At 40.5% G+C, this 21,614-nt stretch overlaps 1 protein-coding gene across 1 annotated transcript in view; it reads right to left on the bottom strand.

Moving 5' to 3' along the window:
• The window catches only part of bmp6 (bone morphogenetic protein 6), a 68,488-nt gene that overhangs the window by 24,272 nt on the left and 22,602 nt on the right, over positions 1–21,614 (bottom strand). The window contains exons 2-4 of the mRNA XM_022198944.2: positions 9,958–10,150; positions 2,013–2,161; positions 1,635–1,832 (exon numbers count right to left, since the gene is read on the bottom strand). Of these exons, the coding sequence (XP_022054636.1) occupies positions 1,635–1,832; positions 2,013–2,161; positions 9,958–10,150 (540 nt within the window). The remainder of the gene's footprint in view (positions 1–1,634; positions 1,833–2,012; positions 2,162–9,957; positions 10,151–21,614) is intronic.

Here is a 21,614-nt window from a genome sequence, read left to right as displayed (position 1 = left end):
ACTTCCTTCAGAGGTGTTTTTGTAATGGGGAACTTAGCTGAAAGTGATTTCTAGGACACAGATACAATTTGTTCTTTTCCATATAAAATTTGACATACTGCCAAAAAATAAATATCTGTCATGATTATCTCAACTTAATAAAAAGAACACAATCAAAACTATTTTTGAATAATTTTATTATTGCTTAGCTAATTAGAAGGTGGTTGCTATTAAATTGGGGTGGTTATTTAGTTGATATTTTAGTAATATCCAGTCATTTTGTTATTAATAAGTGACTGTTTCCATCATAAATGATTAAGGAATTTGTAAAGACGTGATCATAACGAACATAAAAACATTAGTTTATTTTTAATAAAAATGTATGCAAGTTATATCCCATGGACTTCAAAAATCTCAGAATTATATATTGACCCATATATTAGTCCTGAAAATAATATGTCTCTGTTTAAAGCAAAAGTTTAAAAAATGTTTTCATTGGGTGTAAGAAAAGTTAGAATATTTGAACTTATAACTTATAAATATCCCCTATACTTAAAGTATAGGGAGGTGGTTGCCTTGTAGAGACATTGCATTTACCGCTGCATACAGGGCTCTACTCTGACATAAAGCAGGCTGCAAATACTTATTAATAGCATGATGCTTCATCTGTCAAATTAGGCGAGGATCAGAAAATATTAACAGCGGGCTCACTGAGCACCAGCTTTATATACCACAGCAGTCGCACAATGAAGCCTCACAGGAGCAGCTTAGCTTTAAGCGCTATAAAGTCTGGCCAGAATTACACGGCAGGTGAAAGGTGGGCGGATTAGGGTTTGATTTAATTTCAAAAGCTTGCGGAGCTCATAACACCGGCCTTATACCTGCTCATTACATCATCTGCTGAGTAGGAAGAGGAGGACTGATGAGGGGGTTCAGAGGATGAGGTCACCTGTCAAGATGGATTCACTGTCTGCGCCCTAAATCACTGAATATTCAGCAGGACGCTAGTTTGTGCCATTTTGCCGTGCCGTCCCAAATCTCTAGAGAGAATTACTTCACCGTTTAGAGCTGGTTTAAATGATGCCACGAGGCAACTTAAAATTCTGCTTTCTATTTCACATTAAGGCCTAAGTTTTTATACTGCTGTCCCTAACACTATGCATTTAATCTCATTCTCCTGTCTTTGTTCTTTTATTATCAGGTCCTTGGCGCGTAAATTTGTAGCCAAATCCTCCCACCAGCTGTGTGACTCAGCCTGTGTGGAAGCTCCTTCATAAATAACGCATCTTATATATCGTTCTGAAAGACACGATGCTCCCCCGCTCAAGATGCGGCTTTTACGAGACACTGCTCTATCCTTAACTCTGACAGAGCAGCTACAGTAAAAACAGATTTTGGATCCTCATCATCCTGGACTAGAATATCGGATGGAGGCTGATTAGAGCGAGATCCGGCAGAAGTCAGGTCCAATTCATCAAGCATCTCAATAGAAATACTTCAAGCAGACTTCAAACACATGCTACTCATCCGCTGATCTCCACAGGTTAGACATCAGTTACGCTTCTCGTGAGGTTATGCTGAGGTCAGTTTAGTGTCTGATTGCTTTCATGGTTGCCCAGTGTGATTAGGTCAGCAGAGGTTCAGCGTTCAAATACCTGCTGGGCCCGGTCCTCTGGATCCGTCCTGCGGCTGTGTGGATCGGTTGCGGTTCTGCTGGCGGCGCTTTCCACCAGTGGAGCGGGCGGAACGGATGTGCACCTCGCTGACTTTAAAGAATGCCACCATGAAAGGCTGCTTCTCCAGCGCACCATCGCGTCCTACCAGGCCCGCCTCCTTAGAGCTGATGCTCTGCCCTGCTTTGAAAAACACAGCACTCAGAAACCACAAAAAAATAAACCCCACAGTGGTTCTGTTGGTTTGAGAAAGCTGCCTAAATTCTTATCAGCAGGTATGAATCTATTTTTTCATTCAACTACAGTTTTAGATTGTGAAATTGCAGCAAAAAAAGACTGATTTCTGGTGGAGTTCCTCACCGCTGCTGGTCTCCACGCTGATCTGCAGGCCCAGGTTGTGCACTGGGCTCATCACCCACAGGTTACTGGTGGCGGTGATGTCAAACTCCAACCAGCCCTCCTCAGCCGCCCACAGCCGGCGAGACTCCAGCAGGAACAGATCCGCCTCTCTGGGAAGACAAAATGAAAGTAAAGCATAATAATTATAGAAATCTCTGCGGCTAAGTTGTGCAAATAGTTGGATCTACATAAAAAACAGAAAGAGGACAGACTGAAGAATTCTGCTGAGTTAAAGGTCACAGTAGTTTTTGGCTTCCATGGTCAAAAACATCACACTAAACTTTCAGCATTTTATATTTAAAGTGGTCTGAGAAGAAATTAGACTCCTGGTTTTGTTTTCAGGTTTTAGGAAAAAAGACCCCTTGAAAGAACATTTTAGCCAATCATGAGGCTTTTCAGATAAGCTAGCATAAGAAGCAACACATTTCATGGTAAAAACAGGATTTTATGGCACAGAAACTTGAGTCCTGGGTAAAGCCAGAAATAAATGTGGACTTTCGACTTGGTGATTTTTGCGTGTTTTAAGTGCTTGTCATTTGGAAAAAGTTTTGAACAGATGAAGAGCTGCTGCTTTTCTTCTTAAGTTTTCCAAATTTCTGCCTATTGCTTCTTTAAATATCAAATTGTCCACTATTGATAGTGTTTTGTGCTATTTGTGAGAAAGGAAAAATTATGTTCACAAGGTAATAGAAAGGTAAACTTATGGTAACTTGTGGAGATTAATAACTGCTAAGGCTAAAGAGCCAGTCTGCATTTAGAATTTCGCTCCATTTGAAAGTGGCAACAAATAAGATCCATTTTAAGTGTTGATTTGCCACTTGAGCCATTGTTCTATATAATCGTCTCCATTTCAGAGGAAGCGAAGGATAAAAAAAGGCATATCTATTACATATCTTACTGCTGGTGGCAAAGAAAATGAGAACTGTGTCTTAGCTCAGCCCACTACCTCCCACCCTCCACCAAAAAAAAAATGAATATGTTTCATAATCCTTTGCTGCTCTCTAATTTATCTTTGAACTTAATTCTCCTCTTTATGTGGGTTTAGATGATGCCATGAACTTGTCATGTTGCCAAATTGTATATTTGTTTGTGTTTATCAAGTGTATGTTTTTGGCTGTCCATTTTTGACCTGCATATAGATATGTATAAAAATATAGGGTAGCTTCAGTGTACCGCCGGCGGTACACCTACTAATTTGCATAGGAATTTCAAGAATGTCCGACGGGTGCAAACGCGATTATACAAACACTATACACCGATGGAAAGCTTAGATTCTCATGAATCCGCCGGTATAAACCACTTTCAGATGCGATTACCACAGCGGGTGAGAAAAACACATTTGTCCGACAAAAACAAATATTCATCCATCCGTTCTCTATACACGGCTTCAACGCACACAGCGCGACTCACATTTCCGGGTTTATTATTACACACACAAAAAAAGATTCCACAAAAAACGGCCATAATCCAACCTTTTACATCAGATGACACAAGCCAGTAAACTATTTTGTCCAAAACATGTCCTGAAGTCGGTATAAAATCCCCGAATCCGTCGTTTTCAAGGAAATGCACCTCCCGATGCGCGTCCAATATTCCCCGTATTTTTCGTAATTTTTTTTGTTTAAAAATAGAATATTAGCGATTTTTTTGTACTGAAAACGGCTGGAATTGACTGAAGCTTAAAGGGTTAATATAATATGGTTAAAAAAAGAAAGTGGCAAGAAGATGTGTTTGACGTATTTGTATCATTGTAAGGTTTTGGAGTTTATTTTTGTCTTAAATTTGCTATCTTTGTGTTCCTATATAACAGAATTATAGTCCAACAAAGTTGTAACTGATCGTTTCGGCTTCATGTTTCAGTTAACTCATCATTTGGAAACGAATTCACTGCTGTTATAATGTATTATAATATATTGCTACCTGGAAAAGATGCACTCTGACCTCTCTAAAGTTGTCCACTTTTTTCTGGTGAGTCATGTGTTCTCTCAAGGCTCAAACCTGCCAAGCTAATTATAATTAATCTGCTGGTTTTTGCCAGAGAACAGTCCAAAAACTGAAATTATTAAAGGAATAAAACATAGGAATGTGGAAGAAAATGCTACTACACACACGAGTAAAAAAGTTTGAAAAAGTAACAAAAAACAAAACAGAAACACAGGTGCCTTGTCCTCTTTCTTTTGACATGTTTGTGTTGAATTGATAGTTTAAAACACAGATGCGAAAAAGCCTGTCATTAAGATCCCAGCACGTAAGAAAGACCAGATCTACCTCTTTAAGAAGCCAAAGGAAACGCAGAAGCTCTTGGTTTGTATCAGGGTAACAGTATCATAACAAAATGACAGGAAGATGGATAACTGCACTTAACAGAAAATGCTGGAATACGCTGCATTCTCCTCCACTGTAGATCTGACCTTAAAGCCTACCTCTCTGAGGGACTGGGAAAAGGAAGGAAATAAAAAATTGGTATCAGGCTACATGTATGCTAATATCATCTACAATATTTTGTGTGAGTGAATGAAATCAGGCTTCAAAACGCAGGAATGTGTCAAACAGAGGAGGGGGGGAAAAAGAGCGAGTATTTAATGAAAAGAGAGCAGAGGACATGTAAGGAAAAGACAGAGTGTGAGTGATAAGAGGGCCTGTCCTCCCGCTGTCCCATTACAGTAGTAATAACACAGCGGTGGGCCTGTCCGACCCTCCTCCAGTACCGACATCAAAGCCTCGCAATCATCCAGGTGTTTGGAGAATGCCCCTGCAGTCATGCTTCAGCAGCCCCTCTTTATTGGTCATTAATGAGCGTGTTTCTGACGGCTTCCGTATGAGCCGCTACACCCTGCTTTCCTCCACCCCGCTGCCAACTCCATACATTCATCATATCAGCGCCGATGTTTCTGCTTCTTTGTCGCACACCGCTGGCGTGACGAAGGCCGGCAGGGAGTCCATCAGAGAGCCGCCTGCAGATAGGAAAGCCGCTGAGAGCCTACGGTAAAACGTCTTATTGACTGACTGCTTAAATGAACTGGAATAATAGAGTCAACCTTGTGCTTTTTCTCTACTATAGGTCCCCTTTATAAGTCTTGTCAGTGACTGTTGTTAAAGTTGTTATGCAAGGTGGGAGAGTGTAGCTCACAGCTGGCCTGGATATTTCATGCGCTTTCATCTTCTCAACTGCTGGAAAGGCATACTTGTAGGACTGTAAAAGCAATATGGAAGTCAGACTTCAGGAGTGAAGGGACGCAGGAGATTAGGACTCCCGTATGTCTTTTTGAAAACTGGATCTATGTCTTTGCATAAGCAGCAAGAACATGAAATACATCATCAAGTTGGGTACATTATATAAGCTAGAAAAATGCCTCTGAGGGGGTTTTGGTCAGTAAAAGCTTCTTTTGCGGCAGCCTGTCTTTTCTCAGTACGACGTCAGGCTTGCCACATTTTTGGCATTGTAATCTTTCGCATTCCTCGCCCGCTGTTAAAGAAACCACTCCAATCATATGAAAAGTACAAAGGGTGTCAGGCTAATTAAGCACTCTATCATTACGGCTTGGAGTCAAAACAGGAGTCAGGTTTTTACTGGAAGGAGGGGCACGGGAAAGTTAATAGGCCTCCCGCTGATTGGCCGATCACAAAGGTAAAGTTTGGCAAAAGGCGGAAAATGAGAAACACAGCAAAGACTTTACAGCAAATAACGTCTTAGTTGTGTTTTTTTCTCACAGACATGCAGCACTGAGGAAGATGAAGATAAGAAATCTGAGCAATTACAACTTTAACATCCATACAGATGTTGTATTTTCTGTGTTTTTCTCTATCTGATAGCCAACGATGCAGGCTGTAATTTTCTTCAAGGTTAAAAAACAGGCCTACAATAATACAGAAATTGGAGCTATACGGGCCCTTTAATCCCTAAATATCTCTAAAAATAAAAGGCTTTACCTCCAGGCTGGAGAGCACAAACCAACCATTGTCGGGATACAGGAATGCAGCAAATAAGTAGCTCTTGATACAATATAAACCTTTTGACAGACAGAAAAATATACGTTGCCGACATCTATAGCTGATGCTCTTGTGGTTCTTCAATCCAAGCGTGTTTCAACTTTGGCCTGAAAACATTTGGTGTTAGAGCCTCCCATCTTAGGGTGTTTTTGTTTCTCGAGATGATTTAACAGAATATAATATACTAATAACATGTGCCAGTTCTCCATACATCTAGGCTTTAAGAACAAAGTTTCCTCGGTGTGTATTCGCTGACAAACAAAATACACAGAGCTATATAAGATGCCGGACCAAAAATGTGTATCTTCTCTTCATGTTAGTGTTGCTTCTCGGTGGGCGGGCTTGACAAAACACAAATATCATTCAGAAATCTCGCTGAATGTTTATCTACCCCTGCCGACGTAATGTAAATGTTTGGCATGTATTAGCTGTGCTCATTTGGAGGACGGGAGGATTTTGAAGCCGTGCTATTCCTGTAAGATGGGGTTTTGCTTGATTTTACACTATAAACATGGCAACAGCCCAGAGTATGTGTAACACACACACGCAGAGCGAAACACACAGGGGGGAGGAAACATTTTTGAAAGTCATAATCTTTACCTTTTTCATAGCCAGAAAAAGTCAAGTCAACACATTTGCAGTTTTCAGTAACACCCTTTTTTTATGTTGACATTGTTGATTCTCAGCAGGAACACGGTGCAACCCCTCTGCAAGCCGACTGGACCCACCCATGGATGCATCAGAACTTAAGATTCCACTCAAGATCCAAGAGTTTCATAACATGCAAAACATGCTAAGAACAAAATGAGGTGCAACAAAACCAAAACTGTGGACCTCGGTCTGGTTTGGAACCAAACAGGAAATCAATCCGGACCCAGCCCCACACCTCCTGATATGGACATGTAGTGTAATATTCTTTGGGTACGAGGTGCTGAAAGTAAATGATGATGTAATCCTGGCAAATGCTATTTGAATTGATGAGTAGTGTGTGTGTGTGTGTGTGTGTGTGTGTGTGTGTGTGTGTGTGTGTGTGTGTGTGTGTGTGTGTGTGTGTGTGTAGCACTTCATGTTGAATATCCTAAATGAATGCGAGTGTGAAGGAAAAAGAAGTTTTGTGGGAGATCACAAAGTATAACCTGTAACTTTGATAGGAAGATAAATGATGTGTTGTCTAGGAGATGAAATGTGGAGTGCTCAAAATATAATGGTGTATACTTTAGGTATTATAACTTTTAAAATATACTGGAATCACAACAATACATAAAAGTATAATATGCATGAAATCTATCACAGAATAATGAGGGTTAGATGGGAAGCAAAAGTCTGAACATGTCTGGACATATTCTCTGTGAAACATGACCTAATGATGTCCACATAAAGTGTAACCTAACAATGAAATATGATGTCTTGGTGACATGATCTGACCAATGGATTTAGGATTTAGGAAAGGTATAATGGTGTCAAAACTATCACTTCAATAGTGATAGTAGGGGTGGAAAAATGACCAACTCTCACAGCTTAAAAGATGATCCACTAGCGTGGAAAATCCAAACTGAATCTCCATGTAATCTCCTATCTCCATGTTAGGAGATACAGGAGAGTCAGTTTGGCATTGGGTGAATTGAATCGCGTTTCCCTCCCGGTACAGTTTGGTACGTCCAATCATAGCACGGGAGGCGGGAGTTAATGCTGCGTCATCTTCAGCGCCTGGATTACCCATAAAGATGATGCCGGAGGAGGAGGGGGGGGGCCAAAGCGAATCTTTTTGTGGTCTCTTGGCGTTTTGGATGCCATTAGTCGTTGTCTCTTTTCACTTGACGTTTCCGACGATGAGGAGGCAGTGGATGGCTCGTTACTTTCGCCTTCTTGCCATTGTTTGTACAGAGGAAAATCCCGTTCCAAACGTGTGAGTAAATTTAAGCAACTTTTACACATACGCACCGACTTGGTTTGGCTCCGATTTAAAGTTATTCCCAACACCGCTAATCGTTCGGAAGGAGTCTTTTGCTGCGTAGCCTTTTCAAAAATAAGTGTTGTACTTGAGAGTACCCCATTTATTCGCAGATTTTTGTGACAAAAACGGCAGTAATCATTCACCGTGACACTTTCTCGGCTGCATGCCATTGTTGTTTGGACTACATGGACTTCAAGGTCGATTTGTTTGTGCGTCACATCCGTGTTAGGCTGATTGGTTCTTTCTCGTTCAAGCTGCATTCGTTAGCCCCTCCTTTTTGAAATCGTCTCCTGTCATCACAATGCCAGACTGCCTTTATTTGTATTGATATTAATACATAAATAAAGTCAGTCTGGATTTTCCAGGCAAATGATCCACAGCTCAGTATCTTTGTTTTTTCTTGCTGTGATATCACTAAGAACTGTTCAAGGACTAGCTGTTGACAATAAATCCCACTGCACTTGAATGCTGACATCTCTTGGTGATTTTTTTGAAGATCTTTAACATTTGAACACGTCCTAGACTCTGGCTCATGATTTGGGACTTGGATTCCACATCAAATACAGTATGTTATGAAGGATAGCATTTTCTATTTTTGTTTATCAGCACTGCTGTTGCGTATAGCTGTAGATTATTAACAGCGATCCTGTCTCCTGGTGAATGTGGCTTTAATGTGGTCTATTTTCACATTGTTGACATCATCGTCATGGCGAGAGCGCCGCTGCTGTCGAGTTCACTTACGAACATTACAGCAGAGAATTAATCAGCTCCTAAATCACAGACAGATGATGCGTCTTGTTTTCTCTAGTACACAATTTCTACAACTGGTATAAATAGAAGAACGTGTTTGAGTCAAAAATAAATACAGACTGTCTGCCTCGATCTCAACAACAGATGATGTAACGTTTGTGGTGTAATCATGCATCAAGGTTCAGGGGTCACAATGATGCAACTGACTGCAGATAAACGATGGCATTTCCCTCTATTGGTGTAAATGTATGGTGACTGTCTTGGCAGCCATAAAATGGATGTTATAAATGAATTTATTAAATAATTTTTCTTAATATGAACAGTTCCAGACCACTACTGATCTTGAATAAGCATCAAATGTAGACCTCTGAGGTGTAAGTTTGAAGTATGAAGATGATACAGAGAACTATGAGGAGGTCATTTATCTATGAAACAAAGATCTTGATCAGTGCTGATGTAGACAATCAGCCTAAAAAAAGCGTATTTGCTCCATGTGCTATCTCAAATATATAGAATGTCTAAGTTTCATTGTGTTTCCTACTGTCTTTTTAACAATACAACATGCATTCAGCAAGATGAAAATTGATAATACACTAAAACTGAGTAAACTATTTACATACCAAAGGATATGTAAACTTAGGATAAACTTTGGACTTTAGTTTTTCTGCTATTTGGTGTAAACAAAGGAATCTTAACTTTGATAATGTGTCTCAGTTGCTTCAATGAAGCACTAAGACAGGCAGATGTACACTACTGTTCAAAGGTTTGGGGTCACACAGGCAATTTCATGTTTTCCATGAAAACTCACACTTTTATCCATGTGCTAACATAATTGCACAAAGATTTTCCAATCATCAGTTAGCCTTTCAACACCATTAGCTAACACAATGTAGCATTAGAACACAGGAGTGATGGTTGCTGGAAATGTTCCTCTGTACCTCTATGGAGATATTCCATTAAAGATCAGTCGTTTCCAGCTAGAACAGTCATTATCACATTAACAATGTCTAGACTGGATTTATGATAATTTCATTTTGTCTTCACTGAAAAAAAAACAACTTTTCTTTCAAGAATAGGGACATTTCTAAGTGACCCCAAACTCTGAACAGTAGTGTATATAGAGATTATATATGCAAAGTTAATTAAGAGTAATTATAAGCTTCATCAGGGTGACTGGGAGAAGTGAGAAGCCCAACGAGTGTGTTTCTGTACCTATCAGGGTGCTCCTTGACCACCTGGTAGACTTTGAGTAGGAAGGTGTCATTGCGGAAGGCGCGGCTCACACACTCCTTGTAGAGGCGAAACTCGGCTGCGGTGACGGCCTCGCCCTCTGGGATCTGTGAGAGATTGAACTTAAACTCCTTGTGGTGACGCCGCTGTGGAGAGAGCTCCCTGTCGTACTCCACTGTGGGATGGAAACACACACAGACATAGAGGATCATAACATTAGTCACAAAGAGGAAAAGACAGGGAAAGATAACACAGCTAAAGTATTATTAACTGTCTGAATACTGGTGTGCAGCTCCTGCTCCTCTTCATGAAGGAAAAGGGATCAGAATTGAAGTGCCACCTGCATTTTTTAAATTGCCTTTTGACCTATACAGTGTCTTTTCAATGGCTTCCCTAAAGTTCATAATGCATTGACTAAAAATAGGAACAAAATGTATATTTACAAACAGGGTTTCTGTGTAAATATACAGTAGTGAATAAATGAGCGGATTTCCTTTTCACAAACACTGCACTGAGGTGGACCATAGAAGCCTTTAAAGCATGTAAAACATGTGATTTATGCATAAAGTCTTAATAGGTTTTGTGGCTTCCGCTTTCCCTAAATAAATCCCTGTTATCATCAGTTCGAAGCAAAAGCCCATGATTTTTTCAGCAGCAGCAAACTTAGAGACATTCTGCGACCACTTCTGACGGCGTGAAATGACAAAAACCAACAAATGCTCTCCCGCCTATGTTTTTAAGTGCAATATGCACCATAATTTTAATGTGCTCTTTGAGGAATCGGTTCCTGTCTCAGCCGGGAGTTCTCTCCCACAGCAAAGGGCCTGCACAGTCGACTGATACACAAATGAATGAAGAGGGACATGCTGTATGCAATTAGAAGGCTGCATTCGGAAATACCCACGCTGACATTAACAGGAAATGTAAAGCCTCAAATGTGTGTTTTATTCTACAAAACTCTCAAAAACTAGACAGTAAGTCCCTCTATGGTCACTGATTAAACCCAAAATCTCATCTCTGTTCATCAAAATTACATATTTAGAAGTTGATTTTTTTTTTTTAAATAAGCCCTTCGTGCCTTAAAATGGCTTAGCTGTCATACTACACTGTTGCCTCCTTTAGCATGGGAAGACCTATGAATCTCTCCAACCATCTTTCCGCCTCTCACTGCAGCTCAAGCAAACCAGCTCACATGATAAAACTAGTTTACACTACAAAATGGCAAGCTGTAATATCAGAGTGATTAAGCCATACAGGTTCAAACGAGAAACTGATTCCAAGAAGAACAGCGTAATAGAAACCCCCACCTATAGACTACATAAAGATAGATAAACCTTCTGTGACAAGACCTACGACTTGGAAGCTCAGTGTGCTGAAATCTTAGCAGTACTTGATTCCACCAAAGTCCAAAAATCCAAAATGAGCAAAAAAAGGTGGAGTGTAAGTGTAGCCGAGGTGGGCCATGGACTGTCCTGTGATGGCATCAAAGCAACCACATCCTTAATTATATATAAATTAAATAATAAAAAGCCTTAATACTTTTGAAACAGGTGAGTTATGTGAAAATTCATCCTTGAGAATTGAGAAATAATCTGTAAAGACTGAAGCCGTACTCTGTACCAGGCTGTTAAACATATTTATTTCTGATGAAAAGTTGCACATTTTAACATGGGGGTCTATGGGGATTGATTCACATTTGGAATCAGCCACAAGTGGCCATTTAAGAAACTACAGTTTCCGGCAATTATGTGTTGCCCTAATCTTTTGAACCCAACAGTTGCTGCTTAGCCACAACCTGCCAGCTGACAGGGATGGTCCATAACCCTAAACCGTTGATGTCTGCATCCATGTTTTTATTCCATTGTTAAGCTTTAGTTTCAAGGCAGAAATGCTCAGTCATAGCGTTAACTACTTATTGTCCTCATGATGTATTTTCTAGCATTTAAAAACACCATATGGACTTACCAGCAATGTCAAAAAAAAGCTTGATTTTTGGCCTTAAATTCACACACATATCAATACACTCTTACTATTCTTACTCCATCAGGGCCTCACACATTTAAATAGTTTTCTCGCTCCACTCAGCAGCCTGCATTTTCACCACCACAGACTGTAAGTGCAGACAGACCTGGAACCAGAGCAAGATGTATACTAGCACCTCCATTTTTCACCTACAGTGGGACCAAATATAAATCCCCACCATTGTGGATATGCATTAATTCCTCCACTACAGCTGCTCAATAGTTTTACATTTTATGGAAGCACATTTTTCTATAAGAGTCATATAAAAAAAATCTACAACTCTATCTGTATGATAAATAGACCTACAGCCATCACACTGGAGCAGTGAGAAAGTATTTGTCTAAAGCTACCAAAATATGCCCACCAACAACCCCAAAGCTCTCTAACTAGATTTGTTATATCAAATGTGTTTAACCTTTTAAAATTTCAAAATCGGTGAGACTAAGCTAGTTGGGCCAACTTAGTAGAGGCAATAACACTCAAACATTATCGTAAAACTGAGATAAAAGTATGTAAATAAAAGAAAATTATAAGGAAAAATAGAAGAATAGAATTTTCTGACACATGCATACATCTACACAGTCTGTTTCTTTCAAATAGTTAATCGTAGATACTGCCTCATTTGATAATAAAAAAGCAGTGGTTATATCATATTTTGTTTTAACAGGTTTGAATATTAATATTGAATACTTTTACAGCCCAAAGCTTAGGTTAGAATATTTGTATTTTGTACCTGAGCCAGGGTTGTTAAAACTTTCTGGTAATTTTATGATGTGGGGACCCACCCAAAATGGACCAATGACACATTTTGTTCCCCAAGTCATAGCAGAAGAGAAAACTGTGTTGATGTGAGAACACTGGGACCAATCAGACTCTCCCTGAAGTGCCAGCCCCACCTTGTACCCACACCCAGGAAGGTCAAAGCTCCCCTCATCCCCAGACACTTCCAACTTACATAAACGTTGAACTTAAGTTACAAATCAAACAGGGAAGGCGGGGAAGGGAGGACGTGTCATTCTGGCTTCACTGCATTTCTGAGCAAAGGCAAGAAAATCGCTGTGACTTGGTCAAAACAAATTATGATAACGAAGCACCAAATTCAATTTAAGCAGATTTACGTCTGAGCTCTGCACTTCAAACACTTTCTGCTGAAGCAAACGAAACCACCTATAGAGAAGGAGATGTTATTCCCATCAGTGTAACTGTGACTTCTATCAGATGTGACAGTGACCATTTCATCATCTTACTCCACCAGCTGCCCACACACACACATGTTGTACTAACTGTGAGTGATATCGGGTATGCTGTTGTACTGAAGGATCGATAGATGAGCAAAGCTTGTGTGTGTGTATGGAGGTTTTAAATGGAGGTCATAGCACTCTAATGACTTTACAACACTCGCTCCAACAACTCTGGGCTTACACCAAGAGCTTGAAGTCTGATATTCCCTATTTGGCAATCAAAGGACTTTTTGGCTCAAAAACTCTGATAAAGTGTAGGTTGGTGAGAAGGTCAGAAGGAGTTTCACAAGTATCAGATATTTATTACGTTTGCTGCAACATACGTTAAGTGTACAAAATATTCAGGCACCTGTTTAGAAAGTAAAGTGTCGTATTAAAATTTTTTAATATGTTTCAGCAACTATGGGACTGATTTTCATGTTCCTTCCTGAAAGATCTGGAATAAATAGGGTGATCCTTTAATTTTTAATGTAGCACCGTCATCCAGAAAAATACATCCAGAATTTGTGCTAAAAATTCAGGAATTCTGGGCACTGATCCATAACTGTATGCAGGTCATGGTTGATCAGGAGGTTCTCCATGGTCATGATTATCTGTGCAAGAAGTCGCTGTTGTCCTGAAAGATAAAACCACTCCGATGCGTTGCAGGAGATGGTTGTGGATGTCAGTTGCTTCGACAAGTGAAGAAGTTCAAGTATCTCGGGATCTTGCTCATGAGTGATGGAAAAATGGAGTGTGAGATGGACAGGCGGATTGGAGCGGCAGCAGCAGTAATGCAGGTATTGTATCGAACCGTTGTGGCGAAGAGGGAGTTGAGCCACAAGGCAAAGCTCTCAATTAACAGTCCATCTACGTTCCGACCCTTGCCTATGGTCATGAGCTCTGGGTAGTGTCTGAAAGAACAAGATTGCAGATACAAGTGGCTGAAATAAGCTTCCTCTGCAGGGTGGCTAGGCTCAGCCTTAGAGATAGGGTGAGAAGCTCAGACATCCAGAGAGAACTCAGAGCTGCTTTGTGTCGAAAAGGAACCAGTTGAGGTGGTTTGAAAATCTGATTTGGATGCCTCCGGGAAAACTTCCTTTGGAAGTTTTTCGAACGCGTCCGCCTTGGAGGAGACCCCGGGGTAGACCCAGTGGAGGGATTTGTATCTCGTCTAGTCTGGGAATGCCTCGGGATCTCTCAGGAAAAGCTGGAAAACATTGCTGGGGGGAGGGACGGCTGGAATGACCTGCTTCGTCTATTGCCTCCACGATCCGGCCCCAGATAAGTGGAAGAAAAAGGGATGGATGGATGGATGGATGAATGGATGGATGGATGGATGGATGGATGGATGGATGGATGGATGGATGCTCGATCAGACTGGATCTGGGATCTTAGGAGCTTGGTGTCCAGATCAACACCTTGGGTTTTCTGTCATGTTCATTGAGTTGTTCCTATGGAGTTTTTGTGGTGTGTCAGAGTGTATTGTCCTCAGTGAAAGTCATGAAGGGGTTTACTTGGTCTGGAACAATGTGTAAGTGGGTGGTGCATCCACATGAATGCCAGGAAAAGGTTTCCAAGCAGCAAATTACATTCTAGCAAAAGGAACACTTTCGATGATTCATTTCACCTACTGTTTCTGTGGTTTTAATGTCGTGGCTAATTGGTGTACAGTTGCTGTTTGACGGCATTGATATCATGTTGGCAAAGTGACAAAAAAGAGACACTTGTCACGGTACTATTCAATGATGAATTCCCCTTCGCTATCCTTGAAATCACATCAGAACATACATTGAGGCAAAATGTGTCTATTTGTTTCATATCTATGGTGAAATTCAAAAAACAAAGCAGAAGGTTCTTTTTGAATGAGTAAAATCAGCTGTAACAGTGTTCATTGACAGGTTTAACTATCAGAGCAGCTCTGACAAACTGGCAAGATGTCTGATTTGAAATCTTTACTAACAGGTTCATCATTTTCTCACTAGACTGCTGCCTTGTAAACTGTCACTTTTCAGCTTCGCCAGGTCACGAGTTACACACAAACACACGGGGAGTTATCTAGTATCGCCATGGTCCTCCAGTGAAGCCGCAAAAGGTGTTAACAGACAAGAATTCAACTGCTTCTACTTTGTATTTCCTGAGAGCTGTAACAAAATTTCACTAAGATCATGCCAGTGGAATGAAAAAGATTCCAGTCAAGGACAAAACTGTTTTAACTGGGGTGAAAAATGTAGCGATTTCACTAGACTTTAATGAAATTCGCAGGACACAATTCTTTTAACATTTATTTTCCTCATATCTGAAGAAAATCTCCAGGCACTGCTGAGCTCACTCCACAACTCACCAGCCTGTTCAAATCAATCATTCTGGTAATCTCAGAGAGGGGAGTCGTTTTCAGCGGCGTCTAGATGAAGACAAACAATTAAAATTTTGAAATATGAAGACAACCGCAGTCTCACGTCTCACATTATGCTACGTTTTATCACTGCAGCTCTGGGAAGCAGCCTGGGAGTCGCAGCGTTAGCAGCTAAGTAGCATTCCAGCTGCTTCTCCACCTTCTCAGCTTGAAATTCGATTGAAATCCACTGAGGTTTTGCATCTAAAATCAAAGGGTAGTCTTCACACAACGCATACAGCGAGCGTAACCTCTGTGCTAATGCACCATGACGTGAGCTTTGAGACAGGAACACACAGAAGGGAAAAGGGATTTAGATTTGGATGATTCAGGGAGGAATTCATTTAAAGTGATTCTAAAGATGGGAAAACAGTCATTATATTCGTGAATTGGTGCAAACGGCGCTCATTGAAACCTCCAGAAGAAGAGTGTAAATATGTTGTATGTGTATTTTATGGCTTAATGCTGTTCTCGTATTCCCATCACTGAGTTCATGAGAAACTACACAGAAGTACGTAAAATGACTAAGTTAGTGTTCACTGGAACTATTTTCTCTTTCATTTTCACCCATTTGAACGCTGAGAGGCAGCCGTGGTTAACCAGAAATCTGACAGTACTGGGGAATTTCTCAGATGATTCAGCTAAACGTTGTGGGTGATTTAATCTGCTATGAGAAACAGAAAGACCCAAGAGACAGAAAGAGAAAAAGGAAAGGAAAGGAGAGAGGAATAAATGACGGTGATAAAGGCAGAAAGGATACATGAATTTGAGAGATGGCAAAGAAAAGTGGTGAAAGATAAACAGTAAGGAAAAGAGGTAATAATAGAGAGGCAGATGAGTTAAGGAGTGTGCTTTTAGGGAATAAACTTTTGTGATTAATGGTGAATGGAAACAGCAATAGCTCCAAAAGAAATCAGGGAAAATGTATTGGTTAAAATAACACGAGAAGACGATGACAAGGGGACAAACTGACAAAGATGACAAGACCAGACGAAGAAAGACAAACTCAGATGTCACAGAGAGGAACACCGAGAGGCTGGTGGGACAGAACTGAGGGAGAAAAGGGGAAAGTCTGGGATGCAATGAGAGGAGGGGCGACAGAGACAGTTAGTGACAGGAAGAGAGTGAGATGGACGATTTGCAGATTCACTTGGACGCTTTGACGGGAGCTGTTCTCTCGTTTCCACCTGCGCAACATCTGGCTCTGCTGTCCCGTCCCTGCAGCTGTAGGTAGTACGACAACCCACACACACTGACACACAAGGCCTCAAAACTTTCCAACCCTGTGTATATTTAGTTGTGGTTCCTATTCACAGCCTTTACTTAATGGGCCATCATTTGCACCCATCCAATAAATAACGCTAAAATGCTTTTCAGTCTTGTTTTTTGTGATTGGTCTCGAATGGTTAATGAATGAAGGCACAAGAGAAATGATTATATGTGATAAAAACATATGAGGATTCCTTAATTTTCTGTAAACTGCATAAAAATCTCATATGATCAATCTTTAAATCAGTTTCAGTGGACAACAAAAAAGCTCAGACCTCGATAAACCAGCTTAAGATGAGCTAGTCATACTTGCAAACAAGCTGGAGTTTCATCCTGGCAGGTTGGTTTTTATAAACTGGGATGCATGTCTCTTTAAGAAGAAACGGAAGGAAAAAGGGAAAAGGTGCTGAAAGAAAGACTAGTGAGTTGAAGTTTGAGCCAGATGGCTGTCTGTGCTGGGAGATGAGGGCAGGATGAGCGGACAGAAAGACAGACCAGACAGAAGATGAGACCGAAGTGAATCTGACAGTGACTGATGAGCACAACCAAATAAATAAATAAAGAGAAAAGTAGCCCGTTGAGTTATTTAAAGAGTCCATATTATGCACATTTGCAGGTTTGTAATGTTATTTTGGAGGTCTGCTAGAATATGGTTATATGCTTTAAATTGGTTCACTCTGGAGAGAATAACTCAGTTCACACCATTTACACACGTGGACAAAATTGTTGGTACCCCTCAGTTAAAGAAGGAAAAACCCACAATTCTCACTGAAATCACTTGAAACTCACAAAAGTAACAATAAATAAAAATTTATTGAAAATTAAATAATCAAAATCAGCCATCACTTTTGAATTGTTGATTAACATAATTATTTAAAAAAACAAACTAATGAAATAGGGCTGGACAAAAATGATGGTACCCATAACTTAATATTTTGTTGCACAACCTTTTGAGGCAATCACTGCAATTAAACGATTTCTGTATTTGTCAATGAGCGTTCTGCAGCTGTCAACAGGTATTTTGGCCCACTCCTCATGAGCAAACAGCTCCAGTTGTCTCAGGTTTGATGGGTGTCTTCTCCAAATGGCATGTTTCAGCTCCTTCCACATATGTTCAATGGGATTCAGATCTGGGCTCATAGAAGGCCACTTTAGAATAGTCCAACGCTTTTCTCTCAGCCATTCTTGGGTGTTTTTGGCTGTGTGTTTTGGATCGTTGTCCTGTTGGAAGACCCATGACCTGCGACTGAGACCAAGCTTTCTGACACTAGGCAGCACATTTCTCTCCAGAATGCCTTGATAGTCTTCAGATTTCATCTTACCTTGCACACTTTCAAGACACCCTGTGCCAGATGCAGCAAAGCAGCCCCAAAACATTACTGAGCCTCCTCCATGTTTCACCGTAGGGACAGTGTTCTTTTCTTCGTATGCTTGGTTTTTGAGTCTATGAACATAGAGTTGATGTGCCTTACCAAAAAGCTCCAGTTTGGTCTCATCTGTCCAAAGGACATTCTCCCAGAAGCTTTGTGGCTTGTCAACATGCATTTTTGCAAATTCCAGTCTCGCTTTTTTATGAGTTTTTTTCAGCAGTGGTGTCCTCCTTGGTCGTCTCCCATGAAGTCCACTTTGGCTCAAACAACGACGAATGGTGTGATCTGACACTGATGTACCTTGGCCTTGGAGTTCACCTTTAATTTCTTTGGAGGTTGCTCTGGGCTCTTTGGATACAATTCCAACGATCCGTCCCTTCAATTTGTCATCAATTTTCCTCTTGCGGCCACGTCCAGGGAGGTTGGCTACTGTCCCGTGGGTCTTGAACTTCTGAATAATATGAGCCACTGTTGTCACAGGAACTTCAAGCTGTTTAGAGATGGTCTTATAGCCTTTACCTTTAAGATGTTTGTCTATAATTTTTTTTCGGATGTCCTGGGACAATTCTCTCCTTCGCTTTCTGTTGTCCATGTTCAGTGTGGTACACACCTTTTCACCAAACAGCAGGGTGACTACTTGTCTCCCTTTAAATAGGCAGACTGACTGATTATGAGTTTGGAAACACCTGTGATGTCAATTAAATGACACACCTGAGTTAATCATGTCACTCTGGTCAAATAGTTTTCAATCTTTTATAGAGGTACCATCATTTTTGTCCAGGCCTGTTTCATTAGTTTGTTTTTTAAAATAATTATGTTAATCAACAATTCAAAAGTAATGGCTGTTTTTGATTATTTAATTTTCAATAAATTTTTATTTATTGTTACTTTTGTGAGTTTCAAGTGATTTCAGTGAGAATTGTGGGTTTTTCCTTCTTTAACTGAGGGGTACCAACAATTTTGTCCACGTGTGTACATGCAAAAAAAAAGCAGCTATATAGCACACTGAAGGAAAAATAATGCATTATATGGACTGTTTAATGAAAAAAAGAATGTTTGAGAATGACATCACCAAATTTGGAGGTATGATTTACAGGTAGGAATCAAATAGAGCAGAGTGGTCATAGAAAGCTGGAAGATACACTTCCTCCCCAAAACAGTCACACACTCTAATATTTTGTTGGACTGCCTTTAGCTCTGAGTACAGCACTCATTCACTGTGGCATCGTTTTGATAAGCTTCTGCAATGTCACAGCATTTATTTCTGTCCAGAGTTGCGTTCATTTTTCACCAAGATCTTCTATTGATGATGGGAGAGTCGAACCGCTGAGCAAAGTCTTCTCCAGAACATCTCAAACATTCTCACTAGGGCTGAGGTCTGGACTCTGTGGAGGACAATCCATGTGTGAAAATGACGTCTAATGCTCCCTGATCCATTCATTCACAATGTGAGCCCCATGAATCCTGGCATCATCACCTTAGAACACGTCCATGTCTTCAGGGAAGAAAACCTCCACTGATGTAAAGACCTGGTCATTCAATGTGATTCAATCTGAACCTGACCAATCCCAGATCATAACCCTAACCCCCACAGGCTGGTAGGCACTAGCCATGAGTTCATCACTTCATCTGCCTCTCTTCATACCCTGATGCTCCCATCACTTTGGAACAGAGTATATCTGGACTCATCAGACCACATTTGTTCCTCAAAGATGATGGTTCTCCACTATCCTTCAGGTTTTAATAATACGTTGGACGAGTCCTCGCCTGATTTTATTAGTTTCAGAAATCTCCTCAGTTGTTTTCTTTGCTTGATGCAGGCCAATAATTTCACCCTTCTGAGACAGATTAACATCCTTTGACCACAGGATATGTTTTCCAACATGGTTGTTTCAGAAATGAGAAGCTCCTCACTGCATCAGCTAGAGTTAAATAAGTTGTTGCAGCTGAAACTTACTCATCACAGCAGTAATTATCCAATAGAAGGCTCTTACCTATTTGCTTGGTTAAATCCAGGACTTCTTTTTTGACTAGGCAGTGTATATTAAACAGAGTAACAGAAAGCTGACGGAATTGAACTGAGGGAACAAAATAGCTTGGAGGAGGAGAATAGCCGTGTTCGTCAACATTAAGCAGAGAAAGCAGGACTGTCCAGAAGAGGCCCTGTGGTGTTTGACCGGCAGACTTGTCTGTGGTCAGTGCTTCAGCTCACAGTCCTAATGCCACCCGGCCAATCCCTCAGAGGCCGACAACCGCCTGCTTCAAGTCACTCACATGTCCTTCAACCACAGAGTCAAACAACCGACAACCACCTTCTCTCACCGAAATACTCTGTCGCCCTTCATCAACACTCAGGTAGTAATTTTAACTAAAGGGAACATTATGGAAGGTTTTCTCAAAAGTAAATACATCGGCAGACAATATCTGTCCATTGTAATGACGAGGGACTACTGAAGGAGCGTTATGGACTTCCTTTCCACAATATTTAAGAATTAGACTCCCATTGAAAACAGTATCTTCTGAATGCATTTCAATGCTAAAGGACAGCTTGCTTGTTGTATGCAGCGCTGCAATATAGATTACAGAGAACAGAGCACCTGTGACCCAGATAATAGAGTCTTTAGGGAGCTTTTATTAGATCTGTCAGCAAGATTGCCCTTGAAGACAAACAGACAAAGAGATTTGGTTCGTACTGCCAATTTAAACTGGATTTTTTTTTTACCCTCCTACAGTTGCAGACATGCTAAACACTCGTGCAATTCATTTCATTTTAGCTATATAATGTTTTCAAGTGAGACTACATAACTTTTGCTGAACAGACAGACTGCAGCCACAAGTACCTCTTACAGACTAATAGTTTGTTGAATTTTCCCTCATTTCCCAGGTTAGCTGACCTTAACCGCTGGTCATAACAGGCCATGAAATGTCATTTTTTTGTATTCATTCACTTCTAAAAAGAAAAAGGCCTATTTCATAACACAACCAAGGGTTAAGCTGCCTCTTCCTCTTCATCCCAGCAGCAGAGAATAGATGCTGACATTTGATTTACAACAGAGCTAAAGTATGATTTAAAAATCATACTGCTCTGATGTACAGTCCTAGCAGGGAGTGCTTATTTTTTTCCTTTCAATGTCTCATGGAAGAAATAGGATGATTGCAGTCCTATTAAAGACAGCAACCACTGACCTTGTTGAACTAACAAGAGAACAAGAAGCCAGTGTAAGCCGAGAGTTCCTCTCCAGTACAACAAGATTCCAATATCTTCTCAATAGCTAACGTTTATGTGGGTTTTAAGCGTAGAGCCAGATTCAAACTGGATCCAAAGACCCTCATAAAAACTTTGGCTTTCTAATTAAATTTGTA

The sequence above is a fragment of the Acanthochromis polyacanthus genome, chromosome 20, assembly GCF_021347895.1.
Source record: "Acanthochromis polyacanthus isolate Apoly-LR-REF ecotype Palm Island chromosome 20, KAUST_Apoly_ChrSc, whole genome shotgun sequence".
Taxonomy (NCBI): Eukaryota; Metazoa; Chordata; class Actinopteri; family Pomacentridae; genus Acanthochromis; species Acanthochromis polyacanthus.
The sequence above is the reverse complement of the archived record's forward strand: the minus strand, read 5'-3'. Positions and strand labels throughout refer to the sequence as shown.